Source organism: Garra rufa, chromosome 11, assembly GCF_049309525.1.
Source record: "Garra rufa chromosome 11, GarRuf1.0, whole genome shotgun sequence".
Classification (NCBI taxonomy): domain Eukaryota; kingdom Metazoa; phylum Chordata; class Actinopteri; order Cypriniformes; family Cyprinidae; genus Garra; species Garra rufa.
In genome coordinates this window covers 2,719,846-2,742,506 of record NC_133371.1, presented here as the reverse complement: position 1 = coordinate 2,742,506, position 22,661 = coordinate 2,719,846, and the positions used below count along the sequence as shown (strand labels likewise).

The window sequence follows — 22,661 nt, the reverse complement described above, 5'->3', positions numbered from 1 at the left end:
TATCCTTTATGTATTTAATCCCATTTTATTAACCGATGTCTTTGCTGCCGACCTTTGATGATCCAATTCATTTGTATTAATTTGCAAAAATTAGCCTACTCAAAATATTATTTTTTTTTATTGCTGAAGAGTTGACATTTTTTCTTCTTTAGTCTACTGTACAGGCGTGAATTTACTTTTCTCTAAGCCTGAGGCTTTTGATGTGAAAAGGCTTTTACATTTGCCAAAAATAGAACTTTTTATATTAAAAACAAACAAGCAAGCCCTGCCCAGATTTAAAAGGTAACACAAAAGTAATGTAACGCATTACTTTCCATAAAAAGTAAATATGTAATTACTTTTTTAGGGAGTAACTCAATATTGTAACGCATTACTTTTAAAAGTAACTTTCCCCAACATGTCATTCCTGGCATCCAGTAACATTTTGGCTTCATAATTCTTGGGAAAAGATTAGACGTTTTTCATGTTTTTAGCATTCTACCAAAATAGTGGCATGTTTAACCCTTGTGCATAAAAAAAAAAAAGTTACACATAGGTGCAAAATGGACAAAAATGTCATAAAAATATGATTTATTAATATTTTTTCCACTTTCACTGATGTTGATTTTTTTAACCAGCATCTGTTCTATCCATAGATACCAAACATTCATTAATTTTCAGAATTGTAACCCTATAAATGCTGGTTTGTTTGCATAATGCCATAGGTGTTTTTTTTTTTCATGAAAAAAAATGAAAAATAGTAGTAATTTCCATATAGTACAATTTTTTTCTTTGCTTATTAGATTCTTGGGTGTGTCAGTGAAGAACAACAACATTAATTTTGAGGCATTTATATTTTTATGTAGTGTTAGATAAAAAAAATGCCAAATTTGAAAAAATGGCACAATCTAGTAAAAAATGGTAAAAATGTAAAATATGAAGCCTTGCCGATAGAACGGATGAGATTAGGAATTACATTCCCATTCTGGCGTAATAGTCAAGGAAGTTTGCTGCCGTAATATGGATGCAGCAGGCGCAGTAATATCATGCTAGGGAACTTCTAATGTGACTAGCGTGATATTACTGTGCCTGCTTCGGCCATATTATGGCAGCAAACACCAGAATGGAAGTGTAGTTCCTAATCTTATCAGCCTAGAAAATAGCATCTTTACATTTTCTGCCGGTCTTAGTACACGATATAACTATAGAGTCAAGTTTTAAATAGGACAAATATGGAAACTCGTTGGTCATTTTTGAACGCGATCCTACTGGTCAAATAGGATTCAATGATTTATGCTAAGCTAGACTAAAAGTGATATCGCCAGAACAGGAGAACGACTGAATGGATTTCAAAACGGTAAAACTCAACTTATTAACTCGGGGGAGTTGGAGAATGAGCCTATTTCCAAAAAAAGTGGAGTGTTCCTTTAAGAACATGTACTTATGGTCACATACTTACAACAAAATACTTACATTTTAGACATAATATTGCTTGTTTTTACTCAGTTTTACCAAACAAAGATCACAGCACTGTTTGCATAGCAATGGACGGTGTTTACCTATTGAATGAATCAGCTTTTTGAATGAATCGGTTAATAAAAATGATTCAGTGATTAGCCGTTTGAATGAATCGATTGAATCTCAATTACTTACTCATTAACAGTCACTTGCTGCCACCTACTGGCGGTTTTATTTTCACATTTCGACTATTTCAATTTTTCGACTAAAACTGAACACAATCTTGTTACTCAAGCTGTGTATTTATTTATTTATTTGCTTCTTTTCCATTTTGCATTTACTTGCACTTTTACTTTCAATACTTTTCAAGTACGTTTAACATAAAAAAAATTTTGTACTTAAGTACAGTCAATATCACATATTTTTAGACTTTTACTCAAGTAATATTCTAAACAGTGACTTCAAAGTCATTTTCTGGTAAGATATCTGTACTTTTACTTAAGCATGGCTTTCAGGGACTTTATACATCACTGCAAACCACTATAAACCAACGAGAACAAACAACAAACCAAGGGAACTAATAAGGTATAATGGCAACAAATGGGAACATGTCTAGAAACCATTGAACCAATGAACAAAAACAGGAACAGGCACTTTGATCACAAAACTAAGCATTTAAATAACTTACTAAGGCATATTTTTGGCGGGTATAGATTGATAACTGATATTTTTATGCATTTTATGTAAGTAGTCTGTTTTCCTCATATAAATATAAAAAACCGAGAACCCTCCACATTCTCGGTATATCATACTATGAGCCAAGAGCCTGATGTATCAAACATAAAACATAAAACGTGTACAAAATGTAAAAAAATAATTATGACTATTTTGTCTGAAGATTTAAACTGTTTCATTACAGATTTTTTTTAGACTATTATTTTATATGTTTTTATATTATTTTGCTTTTACTGTGACTTTCAGTGGACAATTTGTAACTTTCATTGGAAAAATTGTAAACAAGTAGTTTTGGTTAAAAGTCAAATGAATAGATAAAAGAAGTCAAAAGTTTTTGAACAGTAAGATTTTTTAAATGTTTTTAAAGAAGTCTCTTCTACTTACCAAGCCTGCATTTATTTGATCCAAAGTACTTTAGTAATATTTAGTAATAACTATAGTAATATTTTTACTATTTAAAATAACTGTTTTCTATTTGATTATGTAATTTATTCCTGTGGTCAAAGCTGAATTTTCTTCAGTGTCACATGATCCTTCAGAAATCATTCTACAATTCGCTCAAGTAACCTTTATAAATTGTTATCAATTTTTAAAACAGCTAAATAATTTTTTTTAGAATTCTTTGATGAATAGAAATATCCAAAGAGTGTCATTTATCTAAAATAAAAAAGCTTTTACACTATAGCTAACATTTTACCGTAAACCATGCAAAAGCTTGGAGTCAGTATTTTTTTTTTTACATTAATATTAATATTAAATACATTTATAATGTTAAAAAGATTTCTATTTCAGATAAATACTGTTCTTCTGAACTTTCTAGTCATCAAAGAAACCTGAAAAAAATCTACTCAGCTGTTATCATCATAATAATAATAATTATAAAAAATAATAATAATAATGAATGTTTCTGAGCAGCAAATCAGAATATTAGAATGATTTCTGAAGGATCATGTGACTATATATAATATATTCAAATAGAAACAGTTATTTTAAATAGTAAAAATATTTTAAAATTTGCTGTATTTTGGATTAAATAAATGCAGGCTTGGTGAGCAGAAGAGACTAATTTTACTGTTTAAATTTTTTTACTGGAAGTGTAAATTATACTATTATTATAGTGACTGGTTCTTGTTATTATTATTATTATTATTATTATTATTATTATTATTATAATAATTATTATTATTATTATTATTATTTTCATTTTTTTCATTTTTGGCCAAGCTCAACGCAACTTTTATTTTGAAATGAGGCAGCAGACGGACATGTTGGAAGTTTCCGTAGAGATGTGTTGATGTGGCTGGATTCCAGAGTCTGCTGCTAAAGTTGAACTGTAAAACAATATTCATGGATAACTCCGGGAAAGAAAAAGAGGCCATGGCTCTCATGGCTGAAGCCGAGAAGAAAGTAAAATCCTCGCAGTCGTTTTTCGGCTCTCTGTTTGGGTAGGTTTTCTAACTTTTAACGGTCTGCTGACAGGCCGACCGGTTAAACAGACGGCTAACGTTAGCATGTTAGCTAGTCAGTTAGCTGTCAACAACGAACTTCACATAAGTGATTATCAGAGTAGGGAAAAATGTTCAAAACAACTTGTCCTGCCGAATGAGCTTGTTTGGATGTGGACTGTGAAACCACAATTAATATTAAATGTCTGTTTCTATTTCTAGTTTCTATTTGTTGTCCAGATGTGAGTTCATGATGTGGTCAGAGTTACGACTAATTGCAACAATCTTAAATATTGTCATTATAGATCTATAGATGTCTGTGTAAATCTATACTTATGTCTTAATGTTGTAAAGTTTGGGATATAGTCATGTGAAGAGGCGTAATGATTCCTTAAAGCTAATTATGAAGTAATCACGCGATGAGACTTGTAATTTTAGGCTTTGCTAGCAGTCAGCTGACATCCAGATGAGCGAGTTACAACATAACCTGCGTGCTCTGCTTGGACTGTAATAGCTGAAAAACGTAATTAATATTCATTTTATGGTCACTTAACTTACTAATACGTGTTTTCAATGTCACGTTATATGTATTTTCACCTGTATTTTAGAATGTGTCATTTTAATTAAATAATTGAGCAAAACTAATGACTATCATACATTTTTACCATGGTTTACAGACGACGTTCACTAAAATGTAATTCACTGCAACAATAGTTCATACAGGTATGTGCCAAAAAAATAGAATATCGAGGGAAAGTCCATTTATTTCAATAATTTGTTTCAAAAAATGAAACTTGTTTGTTATATTAGTTCACTACACACTAAGTGAAATATTTCAAGACTTTATTTGTTTCAATTTTGATGATTATGGATTAAAGACAAAAAAAAAAAAATCCAGTATTTCACAAAAATAGAATATTTCATGTGACCAATAGAAAAAGATCTTAAACACATGTTGGCCTTCTGAAAAGTGTGTTAATGTACTGTATTATGTCCTCAGTACTGACCTCCTTTTGCACTAATTTGTTGTCGTTTTTTTCTGTTTGCATGTGTTTTCTTAAGTTGCAGTGTGTTGAGCTCTCTCGGCCACCGTAATTTAAAGATCACAATGCAGTCCCCAGGAACAGCATTTATCTGAAATAGAAATCTTATGTATCATTATAAATGTCTTTATTATCACTTTTGATCAATTTAAAGCATCCTTGCTAAATAAAAGTATTAATTTCTATAATTTCCCCCAAAAAAATTATTAAAATTTTGAACGGTGACGGTATAATATCACGGTATTACTTTTTTTGGTACATTTTGGGAGGAGTAGCCTGTCCTGTTAATATTTTTATAATATAATAAGTAAATGGTAGGTATCCTTATCAAAAAGAGACATGGGAGAGTATTATGCATTCTCAACATGTTTATTTTGCAAAAAACCTAAAGATCTTACTTAACAGTGTACAACAAAACAGAAATTATTTTTTATTGAAATGTAATTTCTGCAATATTTAAAACCTTTAAATAACTGGGGGAAATCAACCCATGACAACGGTTTAAAAGTAGACCAATTCTGTGAGGAAAAACGCAGACTTGGCAACCCTGCATCCAACACGAGCTGCAGCTGGAGTTGAAGGTTGTATCAGCGATTTCTAGCCTAAAACATAAAGTGTCAATTTCAGCTGACCTTTCTTCATGATCCGCTCGCTGCTTGCCCCATAAATTGTCTGTGAAAAAACCGCGTCTCTCTGGTCAGCCTAGGGTCCGAGATATGCCAAAAAAACAATCGGCACTACCAACCTTTCCACACATAAACAAACAGTGTTCCAACCAATCAGCGTCAGGGGTTTGGTGTTGTGGACTTTCCTACTGGTGCAGGGATGTGAGGGAGGCGGAGCGAAATTTAAGACTAAGAACAGTATTTATCTGAATTATAAATGTCTTTATCATCACTTTTGATCAATTTAAAGCATCCTTGCTAAATAGAAGTAGCAATGATGCTTCAAATAAAAAAACATTATACTGACTCCAAGTTTTTGAATGGTAAAGTTTATAATGTTACAAAAGCTTTTTAGCTCAGCGAAATGCTGATCTTTTAATATTTCTATTCATCAAAGAATAGTTCATATACCAAAACCACAACAAAACCTGGTAAGGCATCTATGGAACAAAATTATTAGACTTTAAATGACTTTTTAAGACCTCGAACAACATTTATCTGAAATAGAAATCTCATGTATCATTATAAATGTCTTTATAATCACTTTTGATCAATTTAAAACATCCTTGCTAAATAAAAGTATTAATTTCTATACTGACTTTTGAGTTTTTGAATGGTAAAGTTTATAATGTTACAAAAGCTTTTTAGCTCAGCAAAATGCTGATCTTTCAATATTTCTGTTCATCAAAGAATAGTTCATATACCAAAACCACAACAACTAAACCTGGTAATGCATGTATAGAACAAAAATGATTAGACTTTAAATGACTATTTAAGACCAAGAACAGCATTTATCTGAAATAAAAATCTTATGTATTATTATAAATGCCTTTATCCTAATTTTTGATCAATTTAAAGCATCCTTTCTAATTAAAAGTATTAATTTCTATAACCCCTCCTCCCAAAAAATAAATAAATACTGGGTTTGTAATGTTAACTTTCTTTTTAGCTCAGATAAATGCTGATCTTTCAATCTTTCTCTTCATCAAAGAATAGTTCATATACCAAAACAACAACAAAACTAGTCTTATTAGACTTTTAAAGACTATTTAAAGATTACAATGCATGTATTGTCATTGCAAACTTTTACCAATTGTTTCCACTATCCTTCAAACCACTAGGTTTTACCCATTTGTCAGCAAGAAGTTTTTAATCATTTAAAATATTATAAAATGTAGTGTTTTTCCTTTATATATTTTAAAAAGTTCAGGTCAGGTACTTATTAAAAGTACGTTGTTATTTCAACCATATTTTGAAAAGCTATGTAGAACATTAGACACTTTACTTGCATTTAATTTGCTTTCTATGTGTGTGTAGGCATGTATATGTGAATTTAATATACTCCATCAGTCAAAAGTTTTTGAACAGTAAGATTTGTAATGTTTTTTTAAAGAAGTCAGCAAAAACTGTAAAACTTTGAAATATTTTTACTATTTAAATAATTGTTTCCTATATGAACATATATTTTAAAGCTGAATTTTTATCATCATTACTTCAGTCCTTCAGAAATCATTATAATATTCTGATTTGCTGTTCAAACATTTATTACATTACATTACATTTACATTTATTCATTTAGCAGACGCTTTTATCCAAAGCGACTAACAAGTGGGAATACAACAAGTGATTCATCCTAAGGAGACAGATCAACATAGGAAGTGCTTAAAAATACCATATATCAGGCGTTGTTAGAAGAGTGCAGGCTAGAAGGGGAAGATCAAGAAAGAGAGGAGAACAGGCTAGAGAGGGAGGATAGAGAAAGAGAGGAGAATTTTTTTTTTTATAGAGTCACATAGTGTCGAAAAAGATGGGTTTTTAGCAGTCGCTTGAATGCTGTTAAGGAGACAGAATTCCGGATAGGGGTGGGAAGATCATTCCACCAGGCAGGAACGTTGAACGAGAATGTTCTGGAAAGTGATTTCATACCTCTCTGTGGTGGTACAATGAGGCGTCTTTCACTAGAGGATCTCAGACATCTGGAGGGAGTGTAGATTCGTAGTAGTGAATGGAGGTAGGCAGGTGATGAGCCGGTGGCTGTCCTATATGCCAGCATCAGTGCCTTGAATTTGATGCGTGCTGTAACCGGTAGCCAGTGCAGAGATATAAAGAGAGGTGTGACATGGGCCTTTTTGGGCTCATTGAAGACCAGTCGTGCTGCTGCATTCTGAATCATTTGTAGAGGTCTGATTGTACATGCTGGAAGACCGGCTAAAAGAGCATTGCAATAGTCCAGCCTGGAAATGATCAGGGCCTGGGCAAGGAGTTGTGTAGCATGCTCTGTTAGGAAGGGCCTGATCTTTCTGATGTTGTGCAATGCAAACCTGCAAGATCTAGCAGTTTTAGCAATGTGATCTTTAAAGGTCAATTGGTCGTCAAAGATTACACCCAGATTTCTGGCTGAAGTCGATGGGGTAATTGTTGATGAACCTAACTGGATGGAGAAGTCATGCTGTAGAGATGGAGTGGCAGGAAAGATGAGGAGTTCAGTCTTTGCTAGATTGAGCTGTAGATGGTGTTCCTTCATCCATGCAGAGATATCTGCCAGGCAACCTGAGATCTGTGCGGCTACCGATGGATCATCTGGTTTGAATGAAAGATAGAGCTGTGTGTCATCAGCATAGCAATGGTAGGAGAAGCCATGTGCCTGTATGATGGGGCCCAGAGATGTAGTATATATGGAGAAGAGGAGGGGTCCAAGAACTGATCCCTGAGGAACCCCAGTGACCAGTTGATGAGTTTTGGATACCTCCCCTCCCCAGGCCACTCTGAAAGACCTACCAGAGAGGTAGGATTCGAACCAGCGAAGTGAAGTCCCTGTGTTGCCCAGCGATGAGAGGGTGGACAAGAGAATCTGATGATTCACCGTGTCAAAAGCTGCAGATAGATCCAGCAAAATGAGTATTGATGATTTGGAATCAGCTTTAGCAGTCCGCAAGGCTTCAGTGACAGACAGTAGGGCAGTCTCAGTTGAATGGCCACTCCTGAACCCTGACTGGTTAGCATCCAATAGATTGTTCTGTGAGAGAAATAAAGAAAGCTGGTTGAAAACGGCTCTTTCCAGTGTCTTTGCTATGAATGGAAGGAGAGAGACAGGTCTGTAGTTGTCGATGAGTAAAGTGTTCAGTGTAGGTTTTTTGAGCAGAGGGGTTACCCGGGCCTGCTTAAACGTAGTGGGGAAAGTGCCTGTGATAAGAGATGTGTTGATGATGTGTGTGAGCGCCGGTAGGATTGTGGGAGAGATTTCTTGGAGAAGGTGTGAGGGGGACAGGATCTAAAAGATATGTCGTCGGATGGCTGGAGAGGAGTAGTTTGGCTACTTCTGCCTCAGAGTAAGGACAGAAGGAAAAGAGAGGAGTTCCAATCGTGAGTGTGGTCAATTTTAGTTCCTGTATGTGTGGAGCTGAGAACTTATTACTGATAGATGTAGTTTTGTCTGTGAAGAATGTGGCGAAATCATCAGCTGTTATAGAAGTAGTGGGAGGTGGTGGAGGGGGGCAAAGCAGTGAATTAAAAGTTTTGGAAAGGTTGCGTGCATCCGGAGAATTGTTGATCTTGTTGTGGAAGTATGAAGATTTGGCAGTATGTACTTGGGAAGAGAAGGATGAGAGCAGAGACCGATACATACTCAGGTCAGATGGATCCTGAGATTTGTGCCATTTTCTCTCGGCTGCCCTAAGTTTGGACCGATGCTCTCGGAGAACATCGGATAACCAAGGGTTTGAAGGAGCAGCCCGTGCTGGCCTGGAGGAGAGAGGGCATATATCGTCTAGACAAGAGGTTAGAGTGGAGCGTAAGGTGTCGGTTGCTGCATTAGTATCCAGGGATGAGAAGTGGGTTGGAGAGGGAAGGGAAGAAGATACTAAGGAAGAAAGGTGGGAGGGTGAGAGAGAGCGTAGGTTTCGTCTAACAGTAACAGGTAGAGGTGTTGGGGGAGCACAAGTAGCAAGATGTAGGTTAAGGGTAATGAAGAAGTGGTCAGAGATGTGTAGGGGTTTGACTACAATGTTATCTGAAATACAATTTCGTGTGTAAATGAGATCAGGTTTGCCAGATTTATGAGTGTATGTAGTGATGATGCGTTTTAGACCAAATGAAGCTTATTATTATTATGAATGAGTATTATATAAATTATATGAGTATTTGATAAACTGATGAATTTCTATAATTTATTTTCCTAAAAAATGATACTGACTCTAAGGTTTTCAGTGGTATAGTGTATAAAGTTACAAAGCTTGTTATTTCAGATACATGCTGATCTTTAGATCCTTCTATTCATTTTAAATATTGATTAAAAAACACTATTAATAATAAAAATAAATGTTTCTTAAACAGCTAATCAGCATATTAGTATGATTTCTGAAGGATCATGTGACATTAAAGACTGAAGTAATAAAATACATTTTAAAATATGTTCATATAGAAAGCAGGTATATTAAATAGTAAAAATATTTCACAATATTACAGCTTTTGCTTTTTTTGGACCTTGGTGAGCAGAAGAGACTTCTTTAAAAAACATAAAAAATCTTACTGTTAAATAACGTTTGACTGGTAGTATAACCTTTGGAGTCTTAGGGAATGTGATTGATTCGAAATCATATTTTTTATATTTATATTATCATATTATATTTTTCCAGAGGCTCTTCAAAGATGGAGGATGCTTGTGACTTGTATGGAAGGGCAGCAAATATGTTCAAGATGGCCAAGAACTGGAGTGGTAAAGACATATACTCAGTTTCATTATAAAAATCAATATATAAATCTACTTGTCATTTTGTCCTCTTAATTGAATTTGTGTGAATGGAGCAAAATGCACTTCCTTTCTAAATGAGAAAGCTGAAGCTCACATGCTGTGCATGTCTATTGCATATTGTGTTTTTATCGTAATATTTCTGATAATATTTGCATTTTGTTGTATGTGTTTGTTAGCTGCAGGAAACGCTTTCACCCAGGCGGCCCTCATACACCTGCAAATGCAAAGTAAACATGACGCAGCCACAAGCTTCATTGATGCCGGCAATGCCTTTAAAAAATCAGACCCTCAAGGTATTTCACATGAATTATTTTATACTTCTCAGCATCCAGATGCTTTTTACAAGGATGTTTTGTGGAAACTGTCATACCCTACTATTCAAAAGTTTGGAGTTTATAATGCATTATATCATGGTATGAAAGATTTCTGTTTCAAATAAATGCAGTTTTTTTTATCTTCTTCCTGAAAATTGTATTTTCTGAAAAAACATATTTTCTACAAAAATATTAAGCTGTGACACCCCTTATATGGGGATGGTCTGGGCGTGTTTTATGCAAATGGATAATCTTGGATACTCAAGGTCTCCATTTTCATGAACAGCATGTGTTGTGAATTAGGTAGAACAGGGCTCTACGCTTACATTTCTTTTAACTTAAAAAATTTAGGAGCACCTTCAAATCAATAATCAAAAAAATCTAATTAAAAATTTGCCTTCTCATTACGAGGTGATATTTGACACCCTAAAGTGATTTACAGGGGAATTTTGCTTTTACCTTTGTAATGGCATTTTTGGCAACTTTAAATTAAAAGTATGTCATCTTGTATGTCAAATTTAACTTTTTAAAATTTCTAATAAAAACAACAGAATAAGAATAAGTTACCAATCAAATGAAACCAGTATTAACAAAATTTATTTGCACTATTTTCATATGTTTAATGAGGCTCAGAGGTGGCATGAGTGCAATCAAATTCATAAATACATGTTGAGATTAATGTTTTAAATATAACATTTTGAATACAGAAATATTAAATGGTTTAAATAACAGAAAAGATACTTGAATGAAACTAAATCTGCCAGTAGGTGTCAGCAAGTCACTGATTTAATTACTGAATCATTCATTCATTTGATTCATTCGAACGGCTGATTCACTCAGGAATAAAGCAAGTGACTGTCTTTATGAATGGGAAATTGAAGCATTGACTCACTAGATTTGTTTAAAAACGCATGTTCATTCATAAACGAAACAACGCAATTAAGACTTGTTTCAGACCATTTTGTGTTGTTATAAGTTCCATTATAATCAACAAAGCCCTCTACACTCCACAATCAATCTCTTATTTACACTCTCTCTACATTTTGTTTATGAAAGGATTTGTGAGATACGTCCATGATATATTACTCAACGTTGGCAAAACACTGGAAACCTTTAAGCTCCCCTCAGCGCAAACACAAATATGCTGATCGGGTCAGTCGCACTGGTGCTCCTAAATATTTTTTCATAGTCTCATGCAGTAGTTTTTAGTCGCAAATGTGATTGAAATGGTCGCACTGTGAAGCCATGTGGAAAATTTTCCTCCTGTGCATAAAAATACGAATAATCCACACAGTTATTAGTGAATAAGACCCATTGTTTTTTTTTGTTTGTTTTTTTTTTTTGTTCAAAAAAAGTTGTTCCTTTTGCTTTTGTGTTAATAATTGTCTAGCCATCTATATATGCAGTTCATTGAAAATGGCTAAAGTTCAGCTGTCATTTTCTCCACAGAGGCCATAAACTGTCTGAACAGGGCCATTGAGATCTATACAGACATGGTAAGAGTCATTCTTTCATCTGTGGTGGCTGTATATGGTATTTTAAATAAAAGTAGAGCTGCTTTTGCTGCAGTGAAAACTTGTTTTGAAAATGTTTCAACATAACCAAAGCAATAGTTCAGAAAACATATTGTAAATTACTTGATACTCCACTGGAGGGCACAGTCGCACAATACATGTGGTTTAGTGCACACTAACCAGGGGGTGTATTTACAAAAATCTAATAAGACACAGTCTAAAATGCTCCAAATTTGGAAATTTAGCAGCAGCTCGTAAAAATAGAGAACGTGTTGTTTCTAATTTTAGGACTTTTTTTTTCAGTACTGTAAGTAGCTTGTAAACCCAAGACAGCTAAGAGGTCTTCCTTAGGACTTCAGAAATAAACTCAAAACATGGCTGTTGTTTACAATCCACATTGCAACCAAGCAAATACACTGGAATATTACAATGACATCAGCCTTTTACAAAAATATCACCTGAATAGTCCAGTTGACCCTTCTTCATCTGTCCTTTATTATTCATTGCTTTAGATTTTTTTTTTTAATTTTAAAATGTATAGAAAATCGCTAAAAAATATGTGGTGATTCAAGTTGATTGAGGTGTTAAGCAAATGGGGTGAGGGTTATATGACTGTATAGGTGTGCTCACGCCATGTCGTAATTGTCGTAATTGCAAGATTGTACAACAACAAGGTGTGAATCCAGCATCTTTCTCAGGAGAACTGACTGTCTTTGGAATTTGTGATGGTATTTTCGTTTCATCTTGCCCCAGTATAATGCATATTAAAGTTATAAAGGAACACCTTTTCATTTATAATTTGTCTTAAATTGAGAAAATCGTATTGCGAAATTAGTACCGTGAATCATATCACATTTTGTGAATAGGTTTTAAGATAAAACTGCTAACCAGGAACTCTTAGGAGGTAAGATCAAATACTTTGGGAGTAGGGTTGTGACGATGAGGAAATTTCCCCACCGGTTAATTGACATGTGACAACACCGGGAATACCGGTATCACCGTGGGGGAGGGGCTTTCCTAGGAACGAAGACGAGAGCATGCACTATAATTAAAAACTATGCTACAATTAGGGTTGTGACGATGAGGAAATTTCCCCACCGGTTAATTGACATGTGACAACACCGGTAATACCGGTATCACCGTGGGGGTGGGGCTTTTCTAGGAACGAAGACGAGAGCATGCACTATAATTAAAAACTATGCTACAATTAGGGTTGTGACGATGAGGAAATTTCCCCACCGGTTAATTGACATGTGACAACACCGGTAATACCGGTATCACCGTGGGGGAGGGGCTTTCCTAGGAACGAAGACGAGAGCATGCACTATAATTAAAAACTATGCTACAATGCGTCATATTTCATTTATCACGTGAGGAGAACGAGAGGAGTCGAATTTACAGAAAGAGAATGGCGGACGATTTAGTGTCAAAACGCAATGCAAAAGCGCCTGTTTGGCAATATTTTGGGTTCAAAGTTTTTTTTGTAGTTTCGTTGTCGTCCATTCAAACAATTGACGCCGAATTGCCAATACCGGCAAAACTGAAAGTGAAAGCATAATACGCACGCATTTATAAGCTATTTAAAAGCAGAAAAAAAGAGCTCTTTATTGCCAAACAGGCGTTTTGCATTGCGTTTTGACACTAAATCATCCGCCATTCTCTTTCTGTAAATTCGACTCCTCTCGTTCTCCTCACGTAATAAAAAAATGAAATATGACGCATTGTAGCTATGTTCAGTTTTTAATTATAGTGCATGCTCTCGTCTTAAGTAAATTATTTATAATTATATTTTCCATTTAATTCAAATAAATATTTAATAAAAAAACGAATAGGCATACTTTAAAAAAAAAAAAAAAAAAAATGTGGGGACGGTGTCACGGTGGAAAAGTGATGTCACCGGTGTTGCGTCTTAAAACCGGTAACACCGTCAACACCGTCTATCGTGGCAAGCCTATTTGGGAGTTCTAAATATGTAAGTGATTAATCACTCTGAAACAACATGATGACCCACAATGACTGATGAAACTGATCTCAAACCTTTAACTTGTGACTATCCTGAGCTGTGATGTCAAAGACTCCAGCTATTTAGTGATTTACTTCCTTATGTATTTTTTATGGAAAGGCAAAGTTAATTCAGGTTGTAAAATTGCCTTGTGTTGCAATCCTCAAAAACTTGATATTTCTGAATTGGTACAGAGGGGAAATAATTATTTGATCCCCTGCTGATTTTATATGTTTGCCCACTGACAAGAAAATGATCAGTCTATAATTTTAATGGTAGGTTTATTTTAACAGTGAGAGACAGAAAAACAACAGTAATATCCAGAAAAACGCATTTAAAAAAAGTTATAAATTGATTTGCATTTTAATGAGTGAAATAAGGATTTGACCCCTTCGCAAAACATGACTTAGTATTTGGTGGCAAAACCCTTGTTGGCAATCACAGAGGACAAATTTTTCTTGTAGTTGGCCACCAGGTTTGCACACTTGTCAGGAGGGATTTTGTCCCACTCCTCTTTGCAGATCCTCTCCAAGTCATTAAGGTTTCGAGGCTGATGTTTGGCAACTCAAACCTTCAGCTCCCTCCACAGATTTTCTATGGGATTAAGGTCTGAAGACTGGCCAGGCCACTCCAGGACCTTAATGTACTTCTTCTTGAGCCACTCCTTTGTTGCCTTGGCCGTGTGTTTTGGGTCAGTGTCATGCTGGAATACCCATTCATGACCCATTTTCAATGAGGGAATAAGGTTCTCACTTAAGATTTGTTGATACATGTCCCCGTCCATTGTCCCTTTGATGCGGTGCAGTTGTCCTGTTCCCTTAGCAGAAAAAAAATTCCCAAAGCTTAATTTTTCCACCTTAATGTTTGACGGTGGGGATGGTGTTCTTGGGGTCATAGGCAGCTGATACTGATTAATAATACTGATTTCCTCCTCCTCCAAACACGGCGAGTTGAGTTGATGCCAAAGAGCTTGATTTTGGTCTCATCTGACCACAACACTTTCACCCAGTTCTCCTCTGAATCATTCAGATGTTTATTGGCAAACTTCAGACGGGCCTGTACATGTGCTTTCTTGAGCAGGGGGACCTTGCGGGCACTGCAGGATTTCATTCTTTCATGGCGTAGTGTGTTACCAATTGTTTTCTTGGTGACTCTGGTCCCAGCTGCCTTGAGATTATTGACAAGATCCTCCTGTGTAGTTCTGGGCTGATTCCTCACCGTTCTCATGATCATTGAAACTCAACGAGGTGAGATCTTGCATGGAGCCCCAGACCGAGGGAGATTGACAGTTAATTTGTGTTTCTTCCATTTGTGAATAATAGCACCAACTGTTGTCACCTTCTCTCTAACCTGCTTGGTGATGGTCTTGTAGCCCATTCCAGTCTTGTGTAGGTCTACAATCTTGTCCCTGACATCCTTGGACAGCTCTTTGGTCTTGGTCATGGTGGAGAGTTTGGAATCTGATTGATTGATTGCTTCTGTGGACAGGTGTCTTTTATACAGGTAACAAGATTACGAGCACTCCCTTTAAGAAAGTACTCCTAATTTTAACTTGTTGCCTGTATAAAAGACACCTGGGAGCCAGAAATCTTGCTGATTGATAGGGGATCAAATACTTATTTCACTCATTAAAATGCAAATCAATTTATAACTTTTTTGAAATGCTTTTTTCTGCATTTTTTTGTTGTTGTCATTCTGTCCCTCACTGTTCAAATAAACCTACCATTAAAATTATAGACTGATCATTTCTTTGTCAGTGGGCAAACGCACAAAATCAGCACAGGATCGAATAATTATTTTCCCACTGTAATTCATGATATTTGTGAAATCTTAAAAAAATGATTATTATTTTGTAAATATATTGTTTTGTAAATATAAATGTAATATTTTGCTTTATATTTAGTTTTCCAGCTCTAACCAGCTGAAATTTAGGCTGCTGTCACCTGTCAGTCATGTATCAGTGATTTTATCTATATTATGCATTTAGTCTTGCCTTTGAGGAATTAACACACACAATAAAACACATAGGTTGTAAATATGATACTGTTTCTTTTGTGTCTCCTGTTGTAGGGTCGATTTACAATCGCAGCAAAACACCATGTCACCATTGCTGAAGTTTATGAGACCGAACTGGTTGACATTGATAAGGTCAGATTTCTTTTGTCATACTGATATATTATTATCTGTCAAATGGATTCAAAACCTGAAAGTAAGATTTATCACCTTTTCTTTAGGCCATAGCTCACTATGAACAGGCGGCGGACTATTACAAAGGCGAGGAGTCCACAAGGTATATCAGTTTTACAGCTGGTTTTACTCCTATTGCTCAAGGCTTATTAATCCTGAATGATGATGCAAAAAATAGCTGTAGTAAATAGGTTACCTATAAAGTCGGATGTCCCCAAGTGAATGGTTTACAGAATCACTGCATAATGCATAGCGGTCATGTGTGCTGATGGTAAAAACCTTTGCCCCCGTCTCACATTATTGAGAGATACCACCTTGCAGGCAACAAATGACACTTGATCCTATTATTCATTATCACATGATCTTTTTGGGGGGACTTTTTTCCGTAATAGTAACCAAGTCATGCTCTAAAACTGTTTGCTCTGTCTCTGATGCCAAAGTTCAGCCAACAAGTGCCTGCTCAAAGTTGCCACCTATGCAGCTCAACTGGAGCAGTACCCTAAAGCCATTGAGATCTATGAACAGGTAAACAAAACCACGTCAGTCTGGTTTCAGTACACTTCATCAGCTAAGAGAGCACAGATAAAGGTCATCAGTGTTTATACAAAAATATTTTATCTCCATGTGTAGCAAACATTGATTTTCAATATGTAAATAAAGGTAGCTGTGAAGAGTACATCACATTTCACACCACATTTTGTTCCTGACATCATTCATTTCCTCAAATGAAGAAGGTTTGCTTTATCTAAAAAATAGATCTTGGGAATGCAGTGGCATTTACAGAAACAAGAAGTTGCATATAAAAAATGTGTCCTATTGTATATGTAACAATATAGATTTGTATCAGTGTAATCTGATATTTTTGACTAGATTTCAATAGAGGAAAAGAGTTTATGCCAGTGTTTTTTAGCTGAAACTAACCTGCTGATCATGAAAAAAATATACAGTCAAGCCCGAAATTACTCATATCCCTGGCAATTCTGACTTAGTTACTTTTATTCAACCAGCAAGTTGTTTTTGACCCTAAATGACACAGGCTTCTCCCAAATAATAATAATAATAAGACAATGTACAAGAGGCATCATTATGGAAAAATATATTTCTCTGCTTTTATTTACATTTGAACAAAAAGTGGCATGTCCAAAATTATTCATACCCTTTGCAAACTGTCACAGTCTATGGAAAAAATCCAAAGTTCTATACCATTCCAAATAGTCCACGCTGTTCTAAAGCATCCTAATTACTCTGTTTCATTGGAAACAGCTGTTTTAATCAACTCAACAGGTGAAAAACAGAAGCTCTCTGCTGTTGTTGACAGACATGGCTAAGACAAAGGAGTTTATGGAGGAAATTGATTATTGAGAAGGGTATGAATAATTTTGGACGTGCCACTTTTTGTTCAAATGTAAATAAAAGATGAGTAATCATTTTTTCCACAATGATGCCTCTGGTACATCGACTTATTATCTTCTGGGAGACGTCTGTGTCATTTCTAATAAAAAAAAACTTGCTGGTTGAATAAAAGTAACTTTAAGTCAGAATTTGCCAGGGGTATGAATAATTTCAAGCTTGACTGTATGTGCATCTCAAAAAATTTGAATATCATCAAAAAGCTTTTTTTTTTAGTGTAAATTATTTCAAAAACTGAAACTTTCATATTCGAGATTCATTACATTACATTGATTATTAGAGCTAATTGATCATGAAAGTCAAAAATCCAGTATCTCAACCAAAAAAAATAATTTTTTTTGCAAAACATAAAAGTTCAAGTTCTTAAAAGTATGTTCATTTATGCACTCATTACTTGGTTGGGGCTCATTTATCACAAATGACAGCATCAGTGAGATGTGGCACTGTTGAGGCACTATTAAGCCTTCAGCTCGTCTGTATTGTAAAATCGGCTGTTCACATCTTTCTTTTGAAAATATCCCATAGATTCCATATCAGTGCTGTACGCTTACTTTTCTTTTTAGGAGCACTTGTGCTCCTAACTTTAAAAAAAAATAGGAGCACAGTCAAAATTACAAAAGCACCTTCTAATCAATAATCAAAAAATCTGATCAAAAATTAGCCTTCCCATTACGAGGTGATATTTCACTCCTTAAAGTGATTTACAGGGGAATTTTTGCATTTTTTTAAAAGTATGTCATCTTTTATATCAATGTTGTTGTTTTTAAAATATATTTTTTAAGCTTTTTAAAACTACAAAATAAGAACAAGCAGAATAAGAATAAGTTACCAATCAAATGAAATCAGTATTAACAGAGATTAAAGTATTACAGAGGTGGCACAGAAGAACACAAAAGTGGCTTGTAGGTGTATGAAACTTTGCATTTAATAAGCTTTGAAATAGCCACCCCATTCAGTAATGACCTTATGTGACTTACTCTGTTTGTGGAAGGTGTCAATGATTGTCCTCTGGACCATTGCCAAGTCAGCAGTCTTCCCCATTGTGGTTTCAAAGAACAAGAGATGCCTGGAATTTATACTGTAGGGATGGTCATTTAATAAAAACTCAAATACAAATATTCTGATACTTTGAGATATTGGATTTTTGACTTTCATGAGCTCTAATCATCGGGGGGAAAAAACACTTGAAATGTTTTCCTTTACATATACACTGCAAAAAATGCTTTTCTTACTTCGATTTTTTGTCTTGTTTCTAGCCAAAATATCTAAAAATTCTTAAATCAAGGGATTTTCTAGACGAGTAAAAATTATTGTCTTGTTTTCAGAAAAAAACAAGTCAAAATTAAGTGTGTTTTTGCTTGAAACAAGCCATTGGGGTAAGAAAAATAATCTTGTTTTCTGTTTGAAATAAGATTTTTTTTCTTACCCCATTGGCAGATTATTTTGCTTGTTCTAAGAAAAAATTACTTAATTTTGGCTTGTTTTTTTTTCTGAAAACAAGAAAATAATATTTACTTGTCTAGAATCTTGATTTAAGAATTTTCTGATATTTTGGTTGGAAACAAGACAAAAAAATCTAAGTAAGAAAAGCATTTTTTGCAGTGTAATGAATCTTGAATATATGAAAGTTTCTTTTTGAGATGCACCTGTATAAGCTGTTCTTTACCTGTCAGTCACTAACAGTAAAAAAAACCACCAAACTCAGCCTGAAACAAGAAGTTGCATATAAAATACACATGGAAATATTTAGGTGTTAATTTGATTCTTTGTGTTGGTGGGTTTTCAGGTTGCAACACATGCAATGGACAGCACTCTGTTGAAATACAGCGCAAAGGACTATTTCTTTAAGGCAGCTCTCTGCCACTTCTGTGTGGACATGCTGAATGCTAAGGTATGGAAAAACACCCCACCATAACCACAATTTTAAACAAGCTGACGGAAAACAGCTGTGTCGTTTGCAGTTCCCTTTCATATTCTTTGTCATTTGATGCCGCCCCTTGTAGCTTGCCGTCCAGAAGTATGAGGAAATGTTTCCAGCCTTTTCAGATTCTCGTGAATGCAAATTGGTGAAGGTAAGGCACAAAATGACCAAATCCACAAAATGTCAAATTCCTGTTAAAAATAATAGTATCATCATAATTGTTATCTCTTTATTTATTATTACATTTATACAATCAAAGCAAAATTTATTCAGACAACTTTTAACATTTCTCACATTATCACAGTTTATTCGCTATAGTTCAGGAAATGGTCATAAAATATGACAAGAATTCAGAGTTAAACAGTCAGAACAAATTAATCTTGATAATGTCAGATAACTTTGATAGAAAAGTTTGCAATGGATTACAATCAACCAAAAATTTAGACAATTGTTAGTATGACAAAATTTACACAACTATCAATACTTTATTGACCAATTACCAAGCGATACTTCATTTTGATCAGTCTGTGGTGTAAAAAGCTTACATCAGCAATTTAAGCAAAACATGGTCAGGTCAAAAGTAATTTTTGTTTTGCTGGTATTCCACTGTATGAAGGATTTTTGCTATTGTCACTTACATAAATGAATTATAGTGTCTTGCAACCACTAGTAAAAAAAAATCTGGTGTCTGAATAATTTTTTGTTTGACTGTATGTTTATTTTTATGTGTTTAATTATTATTAAGTGTAATTTAACCCTTATTTTAATGTTTCCCTAATGTTTCTTGTTTCCAAAATGTTTAAAAATAAATGATAAAAAACATAAATGTGTTCAACATTTTACAAAATTCATTGCACGTACTGAGCATTTGAACAAACCCCAACCCTAAGGTTTTTTTTGTTTAAATACCTTAAGTATGTATGTATTTAATCATTCTTTCTAGGGATGCACCGAATGTTCGGCAACCGAAATTATTTGGTGGAAATTGCAAAAAAAGCTCTTTCTGTGTTTGGCAGAATAAGCAAAAAAGCGTATAAATTATACCGAACAATGATGTGACATGATCAAATAGAGGTGCGCACTAATGCAGCAAACATGTGGGCAGTGTGGAAGCATTTAAAACTGATGCAAAAATCATTACAAGCACAGACAGCACAAGACTGTTTAGTATCGCATCGCATGTCTTCATGAGAAGAGAAAGGGCTGGTTGTTGCTGGTTACTGTATGATGACTGAAATCGTGAAATGGCCTTAAACCATTAGTAAATAAACTAGCAATTGTATTTATTCTGACAGCGCTGCCAAGTTCCTTAGCCAGGGTTCAAAGTCCAAAGCGTGAGAAAAATCTGTGCTGAAACAGCATAATGAGAATCATCTTCTTGTGGGTTTCCGCCAAAATAAAAGTCAGCATTCATAAATGTTAGTATTGTAATTTTACTGTTGTTCTGTAAAATAAAATTAAAAAGTAACACAAAAATAATAACAATCATTACGACAGCTCTATTAATACTGCATTTATTTGTACGTTAAAAACACATCCCTAATTCAAGAAGGGGGTCTTAAAAATGGCCAAAGAACATTATTTTACTAACAAATTTAAGATTAAATAATTTTAAGTTAAATTGTGCTTTGTTGGTAGGCTATAATGTCTACTAGAATGTAAAATTTTTTAGTGTTAAGTAAATATTTTTAAACTTATTTATTTATTTTTTTGAAAAGCAAGACAAAATTGTAAAAAGCACATTTTGACTATTTAATTCAAGCAATGGTGACAAAAATTGTCCAAATACACGGGGGAAAGACTCGAAAAACCATGTTCGGTAATTGGCCTTCAGTCCATTGTATAATTTTGTTCGGCTTGGGCCAAGAATTTTCATTTCGGTGCATCCCTAATTCTTTCATTTATTTGCTGTTTATACATTTATTTGAAGGTATTCCATAAACTTTCACGGCTGGTCAAAGGTTTTCAAACTGTGAAGTATTGTTTAAGTTTGCTGTGTGTTTAGCTTGTACAAACATGCAAATTTCCGCAATCTTGCGGTGATTCATTTATTGCCAAGGCCAACCAGTTTTGTATATGATTTCCCCGAAGACATGTGTGCATCTAGATTGGCTTGTTGTGATTTTCTGATTAGGGGAGATAAATGAAAGTGCAAGCATATGTGCATATGACTTATTTGTCTAAAAGAATTATGCCAGTGATAAAGTACTGTGAATAAACCACAATCATTCTATCTGTGAACTGTGTTGAGAAACAGCACATTGTGGTCCTGACAGAATGATAATAAATGACTTAACATGTTTTAATTTTTCATTTTATTACAGAAACTTTTAGATGCCTTTGAGGAACAGAATGTGGATGCATATACTGATGCTGTAAGACAAGCACTTACACATACTTCCTGTTGCTTGCCAAACCTCTCATGGAATTTTTATTTTACAAGAAGCATAGCTTCCTAGTTTCACTAAAAACGAGGCACCCTACCCTCATGACATGTTTACTATTGATTAATGGCCAATAGCAGGGATCATTATCACTAATTTCTCTCCATCTTTTAGGTAAAGGAGTATGACACTATCTCACGACTGGATCAGTGGCTCACCACCATGCTGCTTCGTATCAAGAAATCCATACAAGACGACGAAAGTGACCTTCGTTAAGATCCTCTCCCACCCCTCTGCCCCTTGCCGCTCGCTCTGCCTCGTGCCTTTAATACCCTGACTTCGGTACAGACTGTTGCCATCTCGCTCTATTTTACCACCAGTTCAACTCTCAGTGCCTTAATGTCCTTGCTTTACCTCTCTCTGTCTCTATGACACGGCCCTAACCACCAGACCTCAGAGAACACTAAAGAAAGGAAGGCTGCTTGTTTAAATGGGATTTGAGGGAGTATTGCATGAGAGCTGAAACCAGCTACAGTAATGTTATGGGGTGCTGTGCACACCAAGCATCAGAAATGCCTTGTTCCCTGGCTGACACAGAGCACCCGTATTACTGAGCACAAACCACCTTTGTTCATTCTGTTCAATTCTTTAGTAGTGGCATATATATTTTTATTCTTAGTGGAGAAAAACCTTATATCTCTGCTTATATTTTGCTTGCTGATTCTTGCGTAGACTAATCTTGAAAAATGATTTGAAATGCTCTTCCAGTTTTTTTTGACATATGGAGAAGAAAAAGTAAAAGACTGATTCAACCTCTACAGTGTGATTTTATTGACGATCCAAAAAGGGGAGAG

At 34.8% G+C, this 22,661-nt stretch overlaps 1 protein-coding gene across 1 annotated transcript; it reads left to right on the top strand.

The window, feature by feature from the left end:
* The first annotated feature begins 3,447 nt into the window (after window positions 1–3,447).
* Window positions 3,448–22,623, top strand: napab (N-ethylmaleimide-sensitive factor attachment protein, alpha b). Its single transcript, XM_073850115.1, has 11 exons — window positions 3,448–3,617; window positions 9,960–10,039; window positions 10,252–10,368; window positions 11,839–11,885; window positions 15,976–16,053; window positions 16,140–16,195; window positions 16,533–16,617; window positions 19,289–19,393; window positions 19,506–19,574; window positions 21,748–21,798; window positions 21,982–22,623. Exons 1-11 carry the CDS (start codon window positions 3,520–3,522, stop codon window positions 22,081–22,083), a joined length of 888 nt encoding a protein of 295 aa, XP_073706216.1. The 5' UTR covers window positions 3,448–3,519; the 3' UTR covers window positions 22,084–22,623.
* Window positions 22,624–22,661: the final 38 nt, after the last annotated feature.